This window comes from Camarhynchus parvulus, chromosome 8 (genome assembly GCF_901933205.1).
Source record: "Camarhynchus parvulus chromosome 8, STF_HiC, whole genome shotgun sequence".
Classification (NCBI taxonomy): domain Eukaryota; kingdom Metazoa; phylum Chordata; class Aves; order Passeriformes; family Thraupidae; genus Camarhynchus; species Camarhynchus parvulus.
In genome coordinates this window covers 9,351,493-9,371,842 of record NC_044578.1, presented here as the reverse complement: position 1 = coordinate 9,371,842, position 20,350 = coordinate 9,351,493, and the positions used below count along the sequence as shown (strand labels likewise).

The window sequence follows — 20,350 nt, the reverse complement described above, 5'->3', positions numbered from 1 at the left end:
CTAAGAACCACCCAAATATAGCCTAACTGCAAGTGAATTCTTCGGGTTTGATTTGTTGTTCATTTGTTTTTGAATAACCTTAACTACTTCCCGTGGCCTCTAATGAGTTTGCTCTTCCCGGGACATCCCGCACTCCTCCCAGCGGGTGCAGCTTTCCAAACAATTGGCATTCAACAATAGATAACATTGAAGCACTGGCAGGGCAGCTCCAGAGAATGACATACAGTTATGTAAAGCTGGGAACAAAGGCATTCACAGGGAGCCCAGGAACTGGATTTTCATATGACTGACCATCACAGAGCGTGTTACACTAAATGCTGCAGGCACTCAGTTCTCCTTAGTTACGTCGGTTCCTTGCAGTAACTCTACTCTTAAATGCACTAAAATACATCCTGAACTGAAAAAGAAAAGGGAATACCAAGCTGTCTTTTCAGATATTTATATGGATCTCTTACCTGCACACACCAAGGTGACTGAAATGGAGTTTTCTGAGTGTATCATGTCAAAGTGACATGATTCCAAGTCTGGGCATTTTTCATAAATTTGATATTCTTCCTTACAGAATTCAGAGCCTTTCACTTGAAAGAACAGCCAAGAAAGTATTCTATGACTTCACCAAAATACTTCTTTCATCTACCAGTTGAACTTTTTTTTTTTTCACCTTGACTAAATGCAGACTCTACATCTGTTTAACACTGCACTAAGGAAGCTTTCAAAAAACCCCTAAAACTGTAGTAGCTTCGTTGGTAAACACACTCTGTTGTGGTTTTATTTCTAAAGACAGTTTCTAATCCTAAAAAATAATTTCTTTTAGACTAAACTAACATTCTTCTGGATGCTTCTGATTGAAGTGACATGACGAAGCCTTCTCGAGAAGAGTTTTGAAAGACTTTCATGTTGCAGGCTCCCAGTGAGTTTAAACCAGCTCATTAGCACCAGACAACAGGACAGGCAGGACAGCAAAGCCCTCAGCACAGGCTGCAATGGGTGGTAGGAGCCAGTGTGAATACTGGGACAATCTGCTCACACAGCTTAGTGCTCCTATGTCAGTATTCCTAACTGAGCTTGAATTACCCAGCTACTTCAGCCAACTAAATTTATACACATGTCACCAAAGCAACTAGAAAAAAATAAATATATATCCACTGAAAACTCTGCCACTGATATATTATTCTGGAACAAAAAAATCAAAATTTGAAAATTTTAGGCAAACTAATTGATCTTACTGGCTTTAAAAATGAAAGAAACATAAACCAAGATTGTACACAGCACTTAAGGCAAAATTAGTAATGAAAGGTCACTCTTCTTACAGAAGATTTGTGAAATACACAGGGAAATAAAAACAACAAGGAGATTTTGAAGTGCATTTGTAGTAATCCCCTCAATTTGGGTTCTTTATATGATTAACCTGTTCCAAATGTTAGATTGTTGTGCTTAATTATCCAGGGATTTAAATACTTTACTGAACCAGAATTCAGAACTAGAAAAACTCTGCAGCTGCTTTATGAGAAATCCCAATTTGAACTCATTTAAGGGATGATTTCCTTCATGATAACAATTTCTCTAGTTTCCATACAAATTATGAACATGTTTTAAAGAGAGTTTTCATTCTACAGACACCATTTCAATTTGTTTCTCAAAACGTCTTAGATCACACCTTATATAATAGCAATTCTCTGCATGGAATGGAGGAAGGGAGAAAACCCAACAATCAGTAACAGTACCTTCATTAGGAAGTTCCCTTAATTTTATAAACAGTACCTTGGATGTAAGGTCTCGGTGGAAAATGCCTTTATAGTGAAGATAACTGATTCCCATAGCAATGTCATATGCCAGTTTCACCCTCACTGTCCAGGGCAGATGCTGGTTGCCATCTAGTAGCTGTTCCAGGTTACCACAATTGATGTACTGAAAAGACAAAGTGACATTTGTAATTAATTATTTAACGTAATATTTTGTCAGGAATGTAAAATTCATCACTACAACAAGTGACTTCAGCTCAGTTACACATTAAAACCTTTTTTTCATATGGGCTTGGCAGGTACAAAGTTTGCAGATCAAGAGAAGCTGAAAATATCTCCCTTCACCACCTGTACCAACACCCTTATGTTAAAGATGCAACAGCCATCACTGTATTAACTCTGTGGTATTTAAATAGACCCTTCAGAAACCCCTGCAATATCCTATCACTCTCTCATTTCAGCTTGAGGAAAACTAGGGCAAAAACAATGCAGAGCTGACTTTCATACAGAATCAATCAACAAAGGCAGAGGTAAGTATCCAAGTGTAGGTCATGGAGCCTGATCAAGTTTCCTTAAACTGAGACAGCATCAAAGAAAATATTACAATGTGCTGCTCTAAGTTCTATTTTTTCACTGCTGTATCTACGAGTTCTAATTAGCAATATGATTCCCACTGTGTTCAGTACTACATCAACCCCATCAAATGGTAGCCCTCACAAAAAGGAAAGCACAATAAGGGAAAGATAAATGCTACAAGAGACAGTGAAACAAAGCAGCACCTAAATGATACTAAGAAATATAGCCCAGGTTAAGACAAGGCAACGCCAGTGCTTGAATAATCACTACAGCAGCACAGCTTATGCTTTATGTATAGACTCTTTATAGCACACCAGCAGCTACATAGTGTTTAAGCTGCTTCTTGTTACACTCCCAGCCCCAGTCCCCCACCAGGGACCAGGCAAAGAGAGTAGCTCACTCCAGAAGGAAAACCTGGCAGCAATGCAGTGACTTCTGTCAAGGAAACCCGAGTGAAGCAGACAGGACAATTTGCTCCCAAGGCTGGCCCACGCATGTATCCCTGTGCCAGACTGCACGAACTTCACTTTGTGCCACACAGGTCTCCAACTCTCTCTCAAACGACTTTCCTGTGTCACTCACTTGGACAAAACATGTGGCATCATTATCATGTTAAAAAAAAAACAACTAAATTGCAGCTCTTGTTGTTTCAGAAACTTGGAACCTGCTTGTATTTTGTTGCTCTTTCTTGTGTCTTGGAGCCTGGGACACCAGGCAAACATGAGCCATACACCCTGCAGTGTGGATGGATGTAGCTGATCTCCCGAGGCTGGGCTACAGCAAGGAAAGAACACACACAAGTTGGATTCTACCGGTAAGTCTGGGGGTCACAGGTCACCTCCTGTACAGCCTGCAAGAAACAGCTTCTTCCTTACACCTCGGGTGTACCCACTGCTGATCTCACCAGTGGATTTTGAAAACCCTTTCAGCAGATACACAGGTTCCACAGGTAACTATTTGAGGAGGCAAAATTGTCGGGGCAGAGGAGGCACCAAGCGATTTTACCCGGCACAGAGCCCATCGGCAGGGGGCGCCACAAAGCAGCCGGGGGCTCCTGCGTGCATCCCTTGGGAACGGGGCTCGTCCCAGCCCGTGCACAGCAGCGCATTACACCGGCAGCCCAGGGCATGACCCCCTTCACTCCAGAACAACCTGCTCCTTGTGCTGGAGTTCATGTGCCAGGAGAGCAGAGTAGCTCTGCAGCAGGTCGCTCTGAGGCTATGCAATCTCCATCCTTGAAGATTTTCAAGACCAACTAAAGCTGTAGCCAACCTGGTTCAATGCTGGAAACAATGCTGCTTTGAGCTTTTCCAGCTTTGATCTCTCTCATTACTTTTATCTGAACCCCTAGGGGAACTAGATGACCTTAGAGAGCACACAAGAAAAAAAAAAAAAAACAAAACAAAAAAAATCATGCTAATAAAATTAGATTTTTTTTTTAAACATAAGTTGCTATCATGCTTAAGTTAAAAACAGCAACTAAGATTTCTACAGTGACATGTTATATATTCCCAGCCTCTTTGAAACAGTGCAAACAGCGCTTCTCATCTAGTCATGTTCAAATCAGAACAATACTGACCAACCTGGAACGGAAAGCACCAAAGCACCTGGCTGAATAATTCCATTATAAAATGACACTTAGCAAATATCTCAAACCATTTTACCTTTCTGACAGGCCAGTAACAGACCATCCATAAAGCACAACCATACTTGAATTCATTGGAAAGACAATGCAAGGGGGGAGGGAATCACTGACCTAGCTTTCATTTTCTGTTCTCTGAACTGCGCCATTCCATGACACAAATTGCTCCAGAAATGCTAATAAACAAGCAGCCCCTAGGAGTATTGACACACACAACGAAATGGGACAATAGCTGCCTACAATATCGAGCATGCTCTTGCTTTCCTTTTCAACACAGCAGCCTACTGATTTTATCCATTGTTGCCATATTAGTTAAATGCATCCAATACATACATTCCTGCAGCACTCCTCCAGTCAAACAGGCTTGCAGGGTCATTCACCCATCTGCAAGGGCTAGATCCTAGCATGGCCTGGGTGACAGCTGACACACACATTGCACACAGCATCCACCAGCTACAAAAGTGACAGTCAAACCTGTTTCCAGCAGATCTACAAAAACCCACCAGGCCTCCTTGCCACCCAGCAAGTGCACAGCCCTCATTTATCAGAGATGTGAGTTCTGCCTTTGGCTCTAATTTCTACACCTATGAAGCACATGAGGCTAACCATCAAGCGAACAACAGAAGTAAGATTTTCCTAGACATCTTAAAGGCTTTAGTTCATCTCAGGTTTTAGCTGGCCAGCAGGTAATATTTGCATGCAGAGATCTGAATTGTTCCTAAGGCAAGCATTGCACAGTGCTCCCTCAGTGTCATGTAAGTAATCCAATTCTTCCAGTCATTCAGGCTGATAATGCATACAGCCAGCCTGACGGCCTATTTTTTTCAGAGGACTTCAACAAAGCCTTTTCAGGACAGACACAAAACTATGTACATTACTTCCTAATTGCCAGTGCAACTGAAAGAGAAAAATACTTGTTCTCAATCTCTTACAGGCACAAATCGGCTCTGTGTGGTAAGAATATCCTGAAGGATAGAAAATGCATCTCTCCCAAAGAGAACACTGGATTTTATTCTGTCCCTGACACAGTACTGGTACAGTAAGGCTACAGCACACACATTATCTCAAAACATTATTCTGCTACAACAACAACAGCAGCCAACACATAAGTGTACAAGCAATTGGAACAGAGATCTGACTGGGCTATGACAATGAAAGCAAAGGGCACTACATTTCTTAGAAACATCACAGCTAAATGGAGCAGTGTTCAGACCTTTTCAAACCCTGTATCATCAGGTTGCAGTGAAACAGCTACCCATTATTCCTCATGCTACTTTTCTGTCATGTAACTGGACACCAACAGCCAGCTTATCTGGTTGCCAGTCTGAAAGCAACAGCTATAGGTTGTTTATTTTTGCATTTATTACAACTTAACACAGCAAGCTGAACACTGGTTGAAAGACTTTGGCATCTTAGTCCACAAAAATATTCTTTCTTTAAAAAATCCAAGGTAAGAGCTCATCCTTTTGTTGTGAAAACAAAACTTCAGCTAAACTGCATTTCTGGTACCTCTCCCAAATGTTATGAAGAAAGAGGGCAGTAGCTCCTTTGAAGGACAAATTACTCAGAAGCTCAGCCAAGCACAGATGATTTCTGGATCAAAGAACCTTGAAGAGGTTTCTGATGTTATTGTTGACTGCTATGAAATGCAGAAGCAGCAGTGTATAACTTATCCCCATACAACAGTCATGCTACTTTAACCTAAAATCAGCATAATAGGACTGCTGCCTTGTAACACAATTGCAGTCACATTATCAGACTCCAGCATATGAAATGAAGAAATTCAGCATATAACAGTACTTAAGCACAGCATTACATGCTTCATTTCAAGAGACTAATAACGAACTTCAGCTGTCAGATTTTAGCTTCAAAAATCAAAACAGCAGTTTAAACACTAATATGAGAACTAATAGCTCTTAAAGAAAAGGCACAAGATTCACACAATTCTGACAGTTATTTGTCAAAAACAAAGACTCCAAATATTGCCAAGTCTGAGCTGGAAGACCGATGGCAATTGCAAAGAGTTTCCAATGCTATTTTGAAAACCAATGCTGTTTCAGGGTGTAGGTCTGATATAAATAAGCCAACAGATACTACACAGGAAAGCCAAAAGAAAAAATTTGCTATTTAGATGACTTTAAATGTCACTGCCTGTCATTTGAAAAGCAACAAATAACCACAAGACGCCCCTGTACTGTTGGCCAAATGTTGCAAAAGACAAGGCTTTAAGTGGTTAAGAAAAGTAGGTGTGGAGAGTGCATTTAAGGTGACAAACCAAATGAGGCAAGTAAAGAGCAAGAGATCCAGGGACCCAGAACACTACAAGACAAACACTGAGATAGCAACAAATGCAAAAATGCATTGAAGAAACAGGTAGAGATGCAGGAGAAAAGAGAAACTAGAATTGTGGCAGTAGCACCTTCTGCATGGAGATGGAAGAGAGACATCAGAGCAAAACCCAGAATAAGTAGTTATACTCTGAAGGGAGACCTGGAAAGCAAAATAAAGTATTGCAGATGTAATTGACAAATGCATGAAAGAGTGTCAAAATAGACAGAGCTTGCATATTTGTATCATTTCTAATGCTGGAAGTAAGAAGGTAACTCTCATGCCTAATAAAAGGAAGTTGAGAGCTTTTCACTAAGCTTTCTGCAGAAGCTTAAAACCAGCTTTAGACCACCTGTCTCAAGGAAGACACAACCGCATCTTCAGTTCTCATATGTTTAACAGTCACCTGCCACACTCTGCAGTCCCTAAGTGACTGCTCTGAAGGCTTCTGGCTTCTGCACAGGCCAATCTACCCTTCTGTCACAACTGGCATAACTAGGTACAGTGGAAGGACTGGAATTTTCATCCTTTCCCCAAACTGTTTTCATTACCTTCAGCTGTGCAGAACTGGAAAAGAAAGACAAGATCATACTACAAGTTGATACAGCGAGATTGACGATGAGATTAAATTGACATTTTTTTAAATTTGAAGTTGGTTCCTAGACCTCCAGTTGTTAAAATTCCCACAATTTAAAAATCTACAAAACCACCTGGCCCAAGTACCTCTGACCCAAGTAACCTTCCATTTCCATTGATGGTTTTAAACAAAATAAATTAATAATTGAAACAGAACAAGTGGGATATTGAATTTGGGCTATGTGAGCATACTTTTGCTCAGCAGGTCAACTAATGTTGCCATGGAGAAACACACAAATACTGAAAGAGAACACAGGTGAAGCAAACACATTTCAGAACAAAGATCAAACTTTTTAATGAGGGATCACAAGGGCAGAAGTGGCTTGGAAAAACAGCTTGATTGAAAGAACAGAAGCAAAGCCAAAAGTCTTCATCTGAAGGCTCCTTTACTTTCCTGCTCCTCAGTTCCTGAAAACTGAAGGAAAAGAATCAGTAACCTAAAATCAATTTCTCATCTGCTTTTCCACCAATACAAACAATCCTGTTCTTTAATAAAAAATTATGTATTTTCTTTAAAGGTGTTAACAATTACTGGATTAAAATAAATTTAAGTGACAGCTATTCACAGAGGAAAGGGTCAGCTTTGTCAACTGCCATAGCCTGGTCACTCTTCAGAACTCAGAACCAAAAGCCAAGAAATGCAACAGATCTACCTCTGTTTCTTCTTCTCTGTCAGTTGTGGCATTGATTAATTCATTGGCTCCTCCTTCTGAAAAGGCATGTACAGGCATGGCTTCTTTTATAAGGGCAAACAAGAATTAACATGCACTAACTCAGGAAGGAACTCTAATGAAAACCATTTGTTGCATTCCAAACATTCAAGCGTTGGCATGGAAAAGAATTCAGCAAGATTTGTCTTCCTTTAATTCTCTAATTCCAACAGCTCTTATGGTCAGTGTGCTGAATTGAGCCCTTTTCTGTCATTCCATTCAATCAAAATGTAACGTTCACTTGGCTACTTGCTGCTACAAACAGATTCTTGTTGGTAAGTTTTCAGCTGAGGCACATAGCAACAACGCACTGCTGCAACCCACATGGATGAGGGCAGTTTTCTGGATGCTCACTCACACTCAGGTCTGAAATACTGCAGGAAATAAGCTTATTTTGGTGGAACCGGAAAACACTCCCAGTATATCTATACAAACTGACCTTGATAACCATTTTTCCTGCAATTATATTAGTAGAAAAAAGCAGAAAGCAAAGAAGGCCTAACAAAAACCCCTGCATTTATAATCTGAAGTCACAAGCATTTGGATTCTAAGTGGAGCCCAGTCTCAGTGCAGATAAGAATCTGGAATATGGCATAAATTAGCACACAGGCATAGAAGAGAAAGTACCTTGTTGCTGACACAGGCAAGAGAAACAGCATCTCTACAATAACACTTCTGTTAAGAGCAGAAGGCTGTATCCACACTGACAGCATTTCAAACCTACTGGACTCAGTTCTGCTGAGAAGCTGCAATTCCTAACAAGGAGCTTCTCATTTAAATAAGGTCTTTCTCACCTTCCCCACATAAATAACAGCAGCAGCAGCCCACAGATTATATGCCTGCAAGATGGCAGAAAAATAACCCCTTTGCTTCACTTTTTGAAGTCTGTGAAACAGCTACTGAGAGCAAAACTTACAGTACACAAACACCTCTCATAGTACAAACTTTAAGTTCTGCACAAAGAATACTCTCTCTGAGCTGTTTCAGAGTACTTCTCCAAACCTCAACACTCCCACATCCACTCAACACATACACTTAAATATATTTGAGGGTGCTCAAACGCTTTATTGGCAATTATAGAAGGCACCAAGATCCTCTACTAGTATTGATGTGCAAAAGCAAACATTAAAGGAGTTTCTGAATGTTTTGGATGGCTGATAAGTAAAGCAAAATGAGGAAGTGAAGCTACAGAACACTCTTTAATTCAAGAGTATGTTTCCTGGGATACACACTGAAAAGGGGGGAAATAAGAGAAAGCACTACATACAAACTAAATTTACTGAAAATATGTGAGAAAAAATTACAAGGCAAAAAGTTAAGTGGCCAGCATCACAGTACCTAACTGGACTGCCTCTCTTAATATACTGAAGTAACAGGAAAATCTAGTGCTCAAGACAGTGTTCAGTTCTCCTCCTCTCTCTCCCCCCAATACCATGACAGCTGAGAAGTTTACATCTCCTCATAGCCACCAACAAAAGAATTCAGAGGTTGAAATACAAAAATGTTTTTCTTTTTCATTTGAGGCAATGGCAAGTGGTCCAGTTGGCTTACATTGAGTGTCAAAACAGAGATATTAAAAACCCCTCCCCAAAAACACCCACACAACCCACACAGAGCACCCACCCACATGTGTGTGCCTCACACATGGGCAGAAGGGACACAAGGAATGAGACAATGGAACTTGCTGTTTGCAGTTGAACACTTATCTGCCTCTTATCTTTCTTCTATCCTTGAGACATTCTAGAAAGGAGGAAGAGGTTAGCACCAGAAAGATATTTAGCAAGCCTTCCTCAGAACACAACATATTTAGATGCTCCTATCTCAAATAAAATAATGAATAAAAGTTGTGCACTATTACAGGCTCTGAAGTGATAAAACCAGTCAGTCATCCTCCTGTGAGAGAGGAGGGGGAAATAATTAAAGCCAAGGTATAGCCTGCAGAGCCAAGATTTAATTTTTAAAAATAGAGGAGAGGAAGGGAGAAAAGCTCAGAAGTTTTCACTGAAATAACTGGTTGCTCATCACTTCTCATCTAGCACCTGCATGCATAATATAGACTGTGCACCTCAAGTTAGACTTTTAGTTTTAAAGTCTTGGCTTCTGCCTTTACATGAGGACTTCTTTAGTGTCTCTGATTATAGCTCTTTTCACATCTGAGCTTTCTTTTTGTGAGAACCCACCCTTCTTGCCTAACCACACAGTGCAGATGCATCTAAGCAGCTTCCCACTGCCTGCAGCACAATGCAGGGCTCACACAGCTTTCACCACTTCTCTGCCTTTGGTAAAAGCACAGACTTGGCCTGGAGAGCTGTCCCCATGTGTTTAACCTACCTGCTCACCATCAGCCCACAGCAGGTTTTCCTTTAACTGACCTGCCAGCTTCCCTCCTCAGAGAGTGTCCTGTAAATGCCAGCTTGTGTCCTCCAGAAGCCAATGTTTTTGTCAGCTTTTTGCTTCCTGTAACTGAGCTTTTTACTACAATTTTTGAGAATCAATTCCACCTTTCTGTCTTCAGAATAAAGTGTCATGACCAGATAGAGCAACATGAATTTCCTTCCAAAATGCATTCTGCGTGGCCAGGTACAACCTACCCAAACAGATTTTTAAAAATTCTCTGTTAAGTGTTTTTCTGGAAATCCAGATCTTTGATCACTGCAATCAGACAAGATGGTTAGCTTTCATTCATTTAAAAAAAAAGTAAGTAAGCATCAGATGTAGAAGGAAAAAAAATGAAATATCACCTAACTTAAATAAAATCCTTTACATACTTTCCAAAAACCTCACTTTTGATATTTAAGCACTCAAAACTGCAAAGCTACAAATCAGAGAGACTTAGCTAAAACTCCTGTGGAGACCTGTATCATTTTTGCTGGAGAAAGAACCAAAGGGTCAAGCACACCACATATGCCACAACATGAAGCTGCAAGAGTATGAACTGGAGGTGGAATTTCAGTCAGAACACTAAATTTCCTGCCTCCTGCTATTGAAAGCCGGGCCCCCTTGTGTGATTTTAAATTGATTTTTTTGGTATGTGCAGCACATCAAGCTGTGTTTGGGACTGAAGTCTTTTTTCTTTTTAAAAAATTCACTAAAATATCAGGTTCCCAAGGAAGTAATATAAAAGTAAAGAATATGTACTTTGTCTAAATTTCTGTGAAATAGCAATGTGTCTAACACAATGAAGTTTTTTTGTTACAAAATAATACATGAAGCCTTAGAATTACAACATAAGGCTTAAACAGTGTGACACTTCCTAAAAACCATGACCATGCCCCTTCCCTTCTCTGCAAGTGTTTTTTAAACTCTACTAACTTTGAACAGTCTAATTTAGTTATTACATGTACCATGTTTAGATTTCATCTTGCATCATCAGCCTGACTCAGCTCTCACACAGAAGGTACACAAAGGTAGCAGTCTGCAACTCTTGAGCTGGTTGAACAAGCTCAGTGCAAGTATCCACAGACTCATTTCAACAAAAAAAGAGACATCTTTAGCTGATCACACAGATGAGGGTGCTCATATTCTTTTGACCTTCACTCAGCTTTCTCAGAGTTGTTAACCTATATCAAACTGTCACTGAAAACTGAATTTTAACTTTTATTGCTTTCTCATGCACTCTTTCAAAAAATACAGTTAGGGCAGACACCCCCCTCACTAAGCCAGTATAGCTGGTTTGTCTGGCACTCTCCAGTTAATCAGGGCATGGCTACCTCTAGAGGCACCTGTGCTTCTTGACATGATTAAGGGACAAGGAATGGTCTCTTCAGTTCTGCAAAATCTGTCTTTCATATGGGGATGTCTCAGGCTGAAGAGAGAGATGCTGTACTGCTCTGAAGAGAATAAAACCAGAGGAAAAAGGACACTGCTTTGAAGATGAAACAGTACAATGCCTTGCATAGCACAGAGAAAGCATGAGGTAGAGCTGGCTGTCAAGGCACAAACTACATTTGCTGAGAGCAGATTCAGCCACTTTTTATAAAGTGAACTGAGAACCTAAGTGAACTGTTCCAGCAAAACTGAAACTGACAGTCCATATGCTGTGAAGGGTGCAAAAAGAAGACCAAATATGGCTCAAGTGTTGACAAGTATTTTTAAAATTCTATTATGAACAATCGAGAGATGAAGGGAAGTGTCAGCACCAAACCAAGCTTATAAAAAGAATTATAACTGCATTTCAAAATGATCAAAGATGTAGTAGAAATAATTTTGCAAGTGACACAGAAAGAAGTAAGTCCAAGGTCTATATGTAGTACCAAACAAATAACTTCTCAGATACATACATACATGCATGTACTTAATACTCACATTTATAGATATCTATTTTTTGTCACAATAATTTAAGCAAAAGCTAAAAATTATACTTTGAAAAAAGAAATCCAAAGCACATCCCAAAGCTTTTCACTTTAAAGAATCGGGATCTTTATAATTTCAAAATTATATTGCTAGAGATTTTGCTATCATCTATGGCTAGATGGTTTTTCATCTTATAAACACATTCATATTAGAATATAAACAGAAGCTTCCTAATTTTTCAGCTGTAAGAAAAGTCCCTATATCCCTTTCAGCAGGTAGCTGCTGCATGCAACAACAAAGGTGATAAAACTTTTGAGTTCTTCCTGAGTTCTGATGTTCATGTGCAATGAAGTAGAAAGCACAGGCAATAGGCTCATCTTTCTGTACAAATTTAGTTGGTTAGGTTTTTTAACCCCAGAATATTAAGTCAATATTCAGATATGCCAGTAGGCAGGCACATAGTAACAGCTTTTTGCATCTTGTAGGTTTACCTTATCTCTAATCACCATAGTTTTTATTGTTTTAATAAAGGATGATAGAATTAACAAGATATTTAAAAGCACCTGCTAACTTGCAACAATTTTTCTGTGGTGAGATAAGTGATTTTTCTCAAGAGGAGAAATATAAAGGGCCATCAAGATGATCAGAAGGATGGAGCACCTCTACTGTGAGGGAAGGCTGAGAGAATTTGGATTGTTAAGGATGGAGAAAAAAAAGGCTTCAGGGTGACCTAATTGCAGCCTTCCAGTACCTGAAGGGTACCTACAGTAAAGATGGAGAGAGACCTTTTAAAAGGCCAAGCAGGAATGTTTTTAAACTGAGAGTAGGTTTAGATTTAGATCTTAGGAAGAAATTCTTCACCTTGGGGGTGGTGAGACACTGGCACAGGTTGCTCAGAGAGGCTGTGGATGCCAGATCCCTGAAGTGTTTAAGACCAGGCTGGATGGGGCTTTGAGCAACCTGGTTTGTTGGAAGCTGTGTCCATGGCAGGGGAATTTGAACAAGATGATATTTCAAGGTGCCTTTCAACCCAAACCATTCTGTGATTCCATGACCAGGCCTTGGCAAACAGCCCCAGTTGGCCCTGCTTGAGCAGGGAGGTTGGACCAGGTGACCTCCAGAGGTCCCTTCCAGCCTCAACCATTCTGTGAAAAAAGCACTATACAGACAGCAAATAGCCCTAAGAGACATCTCATGATCCATTCATCCTAATTTAGTGCTGGAAAAAATAGTGCCAATGAAATGGAATGATTTCTCACCTTTTACATTACAGACTAGCCTAGTCTTCCTAATACCTGAGCTATTTCCACACTCTGTTTTAAACCCCACTTTTGCTGCCATGACCTTGCTCTTCTCAGGTCCTACAGTGATTGCTCACACAGCCATTAATGGGGAGTGCAACTACTGCTGCATCAGACAAGGTTACCATTACTCTTCTCTAGAGGTCAAATCCCTGGGCTCTGAGTGAAAGGTTTCCTGTTGACCCTGAGGCAAGTACATGCAAGGTCTAACCCATAATGACTCCTGTAAGGGAAAAGCTAAACAACCCAAACAACCAAATTAACAGAGGAAATAACATAGATATATGCTGGCTGGACTTCCACAACAAAAGCAGCAAAAAAGGCAAGCAAATAATAGCAACAGATGCTTCTAGTTTTATACCACATAACCATTCTTGTCATCAGAGCATATATTCCTGGAACCAAATTTATCCAGGTCTAAAACTCAAGTCCATTACAGGAAAGATACAAAGTAACCATAGCTTAGTAGGACTCAATACCTCTGACATAATTTCAGCAGGGCTAAACTTACTCTTCTGGTGCTTGGGTTTTGTACCTGCGGAGGCCCAGATTGCCTCTGCAGTTACCTTCCAGCACTAGCACAGCACCACTGAAAGCACTCTTCATTCATAAAGTGAAGCTATAGCTCCAATTAATGCTACAAAAAGTATCTGAACCACAGAAAAACAGGACAGAGCCTGCAAGCAGAGGTTTATTACAGCATTAATCCACAGGTCATGTTATTCATGGGCTGAGAGATCACAAGGATAAATTTAATCTGCAGAATTTCATGCATACTTTGAGTTCTTATTAAGTTTAAATCACAGCCCTTCTGCTGCATCCTACAGCCAGGAGGCATTTAAAAATTCTGGCTGTCAGTTGTTGGAAGTCATCTGAAAGATCATTTGTCATCATTGCATGAGAATCTTTTTTTAAAGCTACTCCAAAGTAAATGCCCTTTTTACACTGTTCTGTATCAAGACTCATTCCCCTAAAGAAAAGATATTTAGAATTAACAGGTACATTCTGTATCTTCTGGGCTGTAAACAGAAACATCCAAGAGAAAGCTTGCATCATTGCTCATGTTGTTCCTCCAGAAAGTCAAAGCAGTGACCAGTGCCACAAAACCATAAAACAAATAACTACATACTGCCCAAGGCCTTCATACATTCAAGGAAGATGCTTTATGTATGCAAATGAGACCAAATTGGAGCAGAATTAGGTCCCAAATCTGAGAAGAGATAAAGGACAAAATTATCTTTAGAGTTCTCCCACCCCTCTGCTTTTTTCCTCCTCCTTTTGAGCTCCCTTTTTCCAATACTTCAGTCAGAAGGACTACATAAAGTGTCTAGGAAATATTTCAATAAGCAAGGGGAGGTAATGCACAAGCATTAGTAAGTACAAGATATCAAGGAATACAAACTGATCTGGCAGCCTCTACTCAGAATGGCTTCACTGCACAGATTAGGTACTACCTATCTAACATGAATTCAAGGACTTCCCTAATAAATCTCTGAATTGTTGGGTTTTTTTGTTAGAAATTGGACGGCAGTATCCAGAAAATAAGTAATATTTTCTAACAGGATGAAAATGAGAGCCCTTCAAATTCTTTTATTTTTCTACTTGGATCTACCTTAAGCACAACTGTAATTTATTTTCTCTTCAGTCATCTCCAAGCTCAGGTTTACCAACTTACCAACTTCACACCACAGAATGTCAGCTGGTAAACAGGTAATACCTAAAGCAGGAACAATTCCTTTGCTGCATGAAATATTTGCTGAACAACTGCTAATAGGAACTACAGTTCCAAAGACACCAAGTTCTCCAGAGTTGACAGCCTACTGCCAGCATCAAAGCTCAGTTAAATATTTGTAGTGCTACATGAGTAAAACTAAAGTTACTCAAACAGTATGAATCACACTGGTGGAACAAAAGTAGGGATTAGAGAGTCTTACAGGAGATGAGGAAAGGAGGAAGCAGGGAAGGAATGGTATTTCAGGCCTTTTTAAAACTCTCACGAGTGTGCAATTGCCATCTGGAAGGCAATGTATGACTACATACATTTACTACTACAATTTTAGCTGTAGCACAGAGCTTCAGAAGAGGAGACCTAAGTGATGTCTGTCTGGTTTTCTCCACTGTAGAGTCAAAGGCCCTCCACAGAAAGATAACCAAGAACTGAGGGGAGGAAAAAAGAGAGAAGAATGAAATACTTTAAATTATTTACTCTGCTTGTGAAAGCAGTATATCAGAAGAACCTTCCCACTTTAAGAACTTACCTTCTAGTCCTTGTAAAAGGGCAACTCAGCACCATTGAAACAATTCTGAGATTTTTAAGCTTTCAATATTTTTTTATTTCTAGTTACTGCTATCTCCAAAAGTAAAAAAGAAAAAAATGCTAAAAAAGGAAGGTCTCAAAAAATCTGAAGCTCCACTAATTGCATTTATTGTTTACTTAAATTATTGCTGTTGAGAAGGAAGGCAGAGAAGGGAAGTTCTCAGTTATCAGCAAAGAACTTACTGAAAACAACCCTCTCTCTTCAAAGGACATTGGCATTTTCATCACAGCGAGCTTTAGCACTTTTCCCACTGCCATATGTAAGAGCCCCTGAAAACCATGGCTGCCCAACTACACTGAGTGCTTCTGATCCCACCCCAGCTATCTGCTGTGGTGTCACATGTTCCATGAGTCTGACTCTGCAATTCACCAGCAAAGATGTGAAAGACTTCAGGAGAGCATCTCAGGCAGCTCTCAGCTCACACAGCTGCTGGCTGAAATAATGCTGTCCTACCCCTCCATCACCTACCACATGTTCCTATCACACTACAACAGCCCTGCTCTCTGCCTGAGAAAGTTCCACTGCATGTCAGATCCCACACTGAGCAATCAGATCATGGCAGCAGTGCATTTGCACACATTTTTACTATCACCCAGTATGAATTAATAGTCATAAAACTTATGTTGCAACAATTAACTATTGTCCCCAAGCACTGCAATTTCAAGATATCCCAATCAACACACAATAACTTTCCATTCCTCATCTTCTATACACACAACTGCCAAGGCTTTCACTTCCTTCCAGAAGGAATTATCAAGCTGTATGATTCAGTCTGTGCATATATAAATATACATCTAATTATAACCAGATTTTAGCCTGACCTGTCTCTTAGAAATTCAGATAAACCTGTTCAACTGAGTTCAACAAACAATTCAGGATCTGCAAGAAGGTATTAAGTGGCTTTTATATGCTAGACTTTATGCTGCTACCTTATCTGTTTCAGTATAATAGCACAGGCCTATAAAACCTACAACACACAAATTTGTTTGTCTTCCATCTAAAATGGATGTTTGCCCATGCAGCCATTCCATGATAGATGTGTATGGGATAAAATCATGCACAATTGCTATTGAGCCATGGTTGCTCCCCACTGGCTCAGGTTCCATGTCCCCTGAGCACACACTGTCTGTCTGTCTGCTCACCTGGCAGCAGCGCTGAGCTGGCCTCTCAATGCTCTGCAGCATCCCATGCTGACACCAGAGACTGCTACTCTGCTAGCTTCTCCAGACTTATGATACTGCTGTGTGCCAGGAAATGGAAGTGAAGAAAGTTGTCAGATTAGGAAAGTGGCTGGAAGACACAGAGAGGCCTGAGGGAAAGGCTGAAATTAGTTTGGAGAGGCATGTGAGTACAGCAAGAAACACTGCAGATTCCTGTAGCTAAAGAAACAAACCAGCAGCTTCATATTAAAGCTGAATGCTGAGAAAGGAATACCCAGTTTCTGGTTTTAGAGAAAACAAGCATGGCAAATCTGTGCTCATGAGCTCAACATTAGTGAGGCAGTCTAATGCCTGCCAGCTCATTTGGGTGATACACCCATTAAAGCATTTACTCTGCTTTCCTTAAATGTTTCTTAACTTAGTGCTTGCAGGGATAGAGGTCCTTGGCAGCCTAAGCTGTTCTGTCAATCTAAGGATATTGAATTACTGCAGAAGAGGCATATACCATAGCTTCTGGCTTGAGAACTTAAAAAAAAATATTGGATTATCAAAACTGATAAGACTGTGGATTCAGAACAAGGCCAAAGTCCTAGTGCAGTCTATAATTAAACAATTCCATTCTTATTTTGAAAAAAAAAACCAAAACAAACAGAAACTGCCTCTTGCTCAAGAGTTTTAAAAACAAAAGCCACTTGAGACAGGAAAACTAAATCAACACAAAATGCTGCCAAAAGGGAAAATCCCAAGGCATACACAGGATCAACACCTTCCTCAGGCAAAAACCTGCTCTACATGATCTACTCCTGTATTTAAGCCTCCTGTGTCTGTAAACATGCAAGAAAAGAAATCTGTAATGCTTCAAACTCTGCCTTCCAATAACAAAGTGCTGCATATTCCTAATACAGCCCCTTAACAGGCTTACAAAATCCTCAGTGCTCTTCTAACACCATTTGAGGTTGCCTTGCCTGTTAATAGCACAAGTTGTCTAAATCCAGTCACCAAACATTTGGCACAAGTTCTCAACTTCTTCTGTTATGAAAACATACACATATATAAAATAAACATGATTTCCCATCATGCTGCCCTCAGACATAAGCTCTAAGTGGTGCTGCATCCCTCATACACACGCATATCATCAACTGCACTCTCAAAACACAAGAAGAGATAATTAAACTCATTACAGAACAGGTCCAGCACAGGCAATTGCCAGAGGATTCTCCCTGCAGTGACTCAGACACTTGTTGACCAATGGGTCTCTGAATCAACAGTTTAATCTCCAAAGAACTGAAACCCTGGCAGAAGTTCTGAGCACTTGCAGTGCCAGGCTGGTGTCAATTATGCTGAGCACTGGGAGCAAGGAGACCACCTTTGTGGACTACAAGCCGAAAAAAGCCATGAGACAGTGGCCAATTTGTTTATCTTCCTGGGCTATATTTGAACTGGTGATTCACCCTGCCAGTCTTACTAATAACTCCTTCAGCTCTTCATTTCAGCCCCCTTCTCCAACCTCCAGAAGCCTTCAGAATTCAACTATTACTCTACACACACTTGAAGATGAAAAATGCTACTACTGTCGCCAGAAAAGACAATTCCACCACTTGGAGCATATACAGTTTTTTACTTTTAAAAGCTCTCTGAAATCCAAGAGCAGCTACGTTACTGGGCAAAACTGTGTGTGGATTCCCTATAACATTAATTTCTGTCATTTTCCTATTGAAGGCATTAAATGCTCACCTTTGCCCACAGAAGAAAAGCAGTAATCACTAATTACACTTTTATAATATCACTAAAGCTATTCTGTTTCTCAAAATGTTGCAGTAAACTTCTTTTCCTTTTTGGTCTCAAGATGCTTCAGGAATCTCTTCTGTTATTCTGAATTATAACTATAAAAAGTTATTCTTTGAAGTCTTTCTTAGATTTATTTGCTTGCCAAGAACTCAAAAATAGCTGAACAAAGCAGCAGCTACAAAGTTAGCTCACTATGAGGAAGCATCTGTGCTGTTCTCATTTTCTTGGCTTTTTGGGTGGGGAGGGTTATTTAAATGGTAAGCAACTGCTGTGAAGGAAGGGAAAAAATAACCAAACAAAAAAACCCACACTGAGTAAAATCTTCCAAGTTTTAGTACAATAAAGCATTATGAAGCTCCACCTCTTCTACGACAATGTTCAGTGAGTGGAATGGCCCAAAACTCCCTGTTTCAATTTACCAGATATCCAAAAGAAATCAGCAATAATGTTAGCAAAGCCTGCCTGAATAACTTGATCAGCCAGCTCAGGAATGTTTCCTCTACTGAGCACAGGGAGGAGAAAAAAAAACAGAAAGAATAAATCAAATAAACTGTCCCTCTCATGGCAAATGCTCACACTCCTGCCACATCTTGAAATTTCTGGTAGTGTCTTTACCTTTGCTCCACTAGACATACAGACACTGAACCAGAGTGCATCTCTGCAATATCAGCTAGAATGAGAACTGCAACATTGTCACCCCAGAAGGTGAAGAAATTCACTGCCCACATATGTGCATCTTTGCCTCAGAGTGGCATCTGTAAGTTACAGAAAGTGATGGTGACACATATCCTGCTAATTGGCATACAGCTCCTCAGCCTCCTCATTTTACAGCAGCTCTTGGCAAGCACACCATACCAGGAACCTACTTAAATTGCTAATTAATAACAGACTTGTCATTGGGAGGGTGGGAAAGGGTTAATCTTTTAATTGAGGAGTTCCTACAAAACAGAAGTAAATAAGAAACATGAACTTTACCAACCACGAGTTCCCTTTTAGTCTGTACTCAAACTAATTCAACAGGCAAAGCATTTTATGATTTTGACTCTAAACAGGCAGCACTATTCCTAACAAGAGAATACTCTCTTGTTTTTCCTGAGCAGTACAGGGGGATTTAACAAACAACCCAATAAAGCAGGGTGGGAACACATATTAATGGAAACTTCAGCTTCATATTTGATATCTAGATATTGGGCAATGAAATAATTCCTTTTTTAATTCCTTTTTATGGGACCCAGATCAAGCTGTCATATGAAAGTGGGAGGGAGTGAATACAAGAACGACCCAGTTGAAATGTTATTGATTCACTTGTGAAATGTACAACTGGAGAATAAATAAGACTTAAATACAATGCAATGTCACTGAAACAATATTTAGGGGCAGCTCAATAGTAATGCACATCTCATTTAGAACATTATTAGTGAAGTTTATGTTATTACTGTGATTTTTTTTTTCACCTCAGTAAGTGCTTCTGAAGAGAAAAGACATACAAGGGCTGTGAGTGGAGTTCTGAGGGCTGATTCTGCAATCTTGCCTAAACATAGCAAATAGTGAGTGATTAACTCACCAGTCACCATAGAAGAATCCTCACTCAAGGTGAATGGCAATTGCAGAATCTGTCCTGAGAACAGAATATTTCATATTCAGTACATATATTATGAAATAGTCTTACCTCAGTAAGAGCGTGCAGCTGTCCTTTATGCACACAGACACCCATAAACCTACAAGAAACAAGAAAAGAAAAGTGGTTTGGGCTTTTTTCCCCCCCTCTTTTTTGTTCTTTTAAAAAAACTAATATAGGATACAACAAAAAAGAAGGAAAGAGAAAAAACGCAGCCTCACAGACACTGCATACCTCA

General features: G+C 40.0%; 1 protein-coding gene across 3 annotated transcripts in view; it reads right to left on the bottom strand.

Annotated features, from left to right (window-relative positions):
- The window catches only part of TESK2 (testis associated actin remodelling kinase 2), a 76,848-nt gene that overhangs the window by 22,364 nt on the left and 34,134 nt on the right, over nucleotides 1-20,350 (bottom strand). For all 3 annotated transcript variants that reach the window (XM_030953061.1, XM_030953062.1, XM_030953063.1), the window contains 2 exons: nucleotides 20,164-20,212; nucleotides 1,762-1,908 (listed from right to left, as the gene is read on the bottom strand). In XM_030953061.1, the coding sequence (XP_030808921.1) occupies nucleotides 1,762-1,908; nucleotides 20,164-20,212 (196 nt within the window). The remainder of the gene's footprint in view (nucleotides 1-1,761; nucleotides 1,909-20,163; nucleotides 20,213-20,350) is intronic.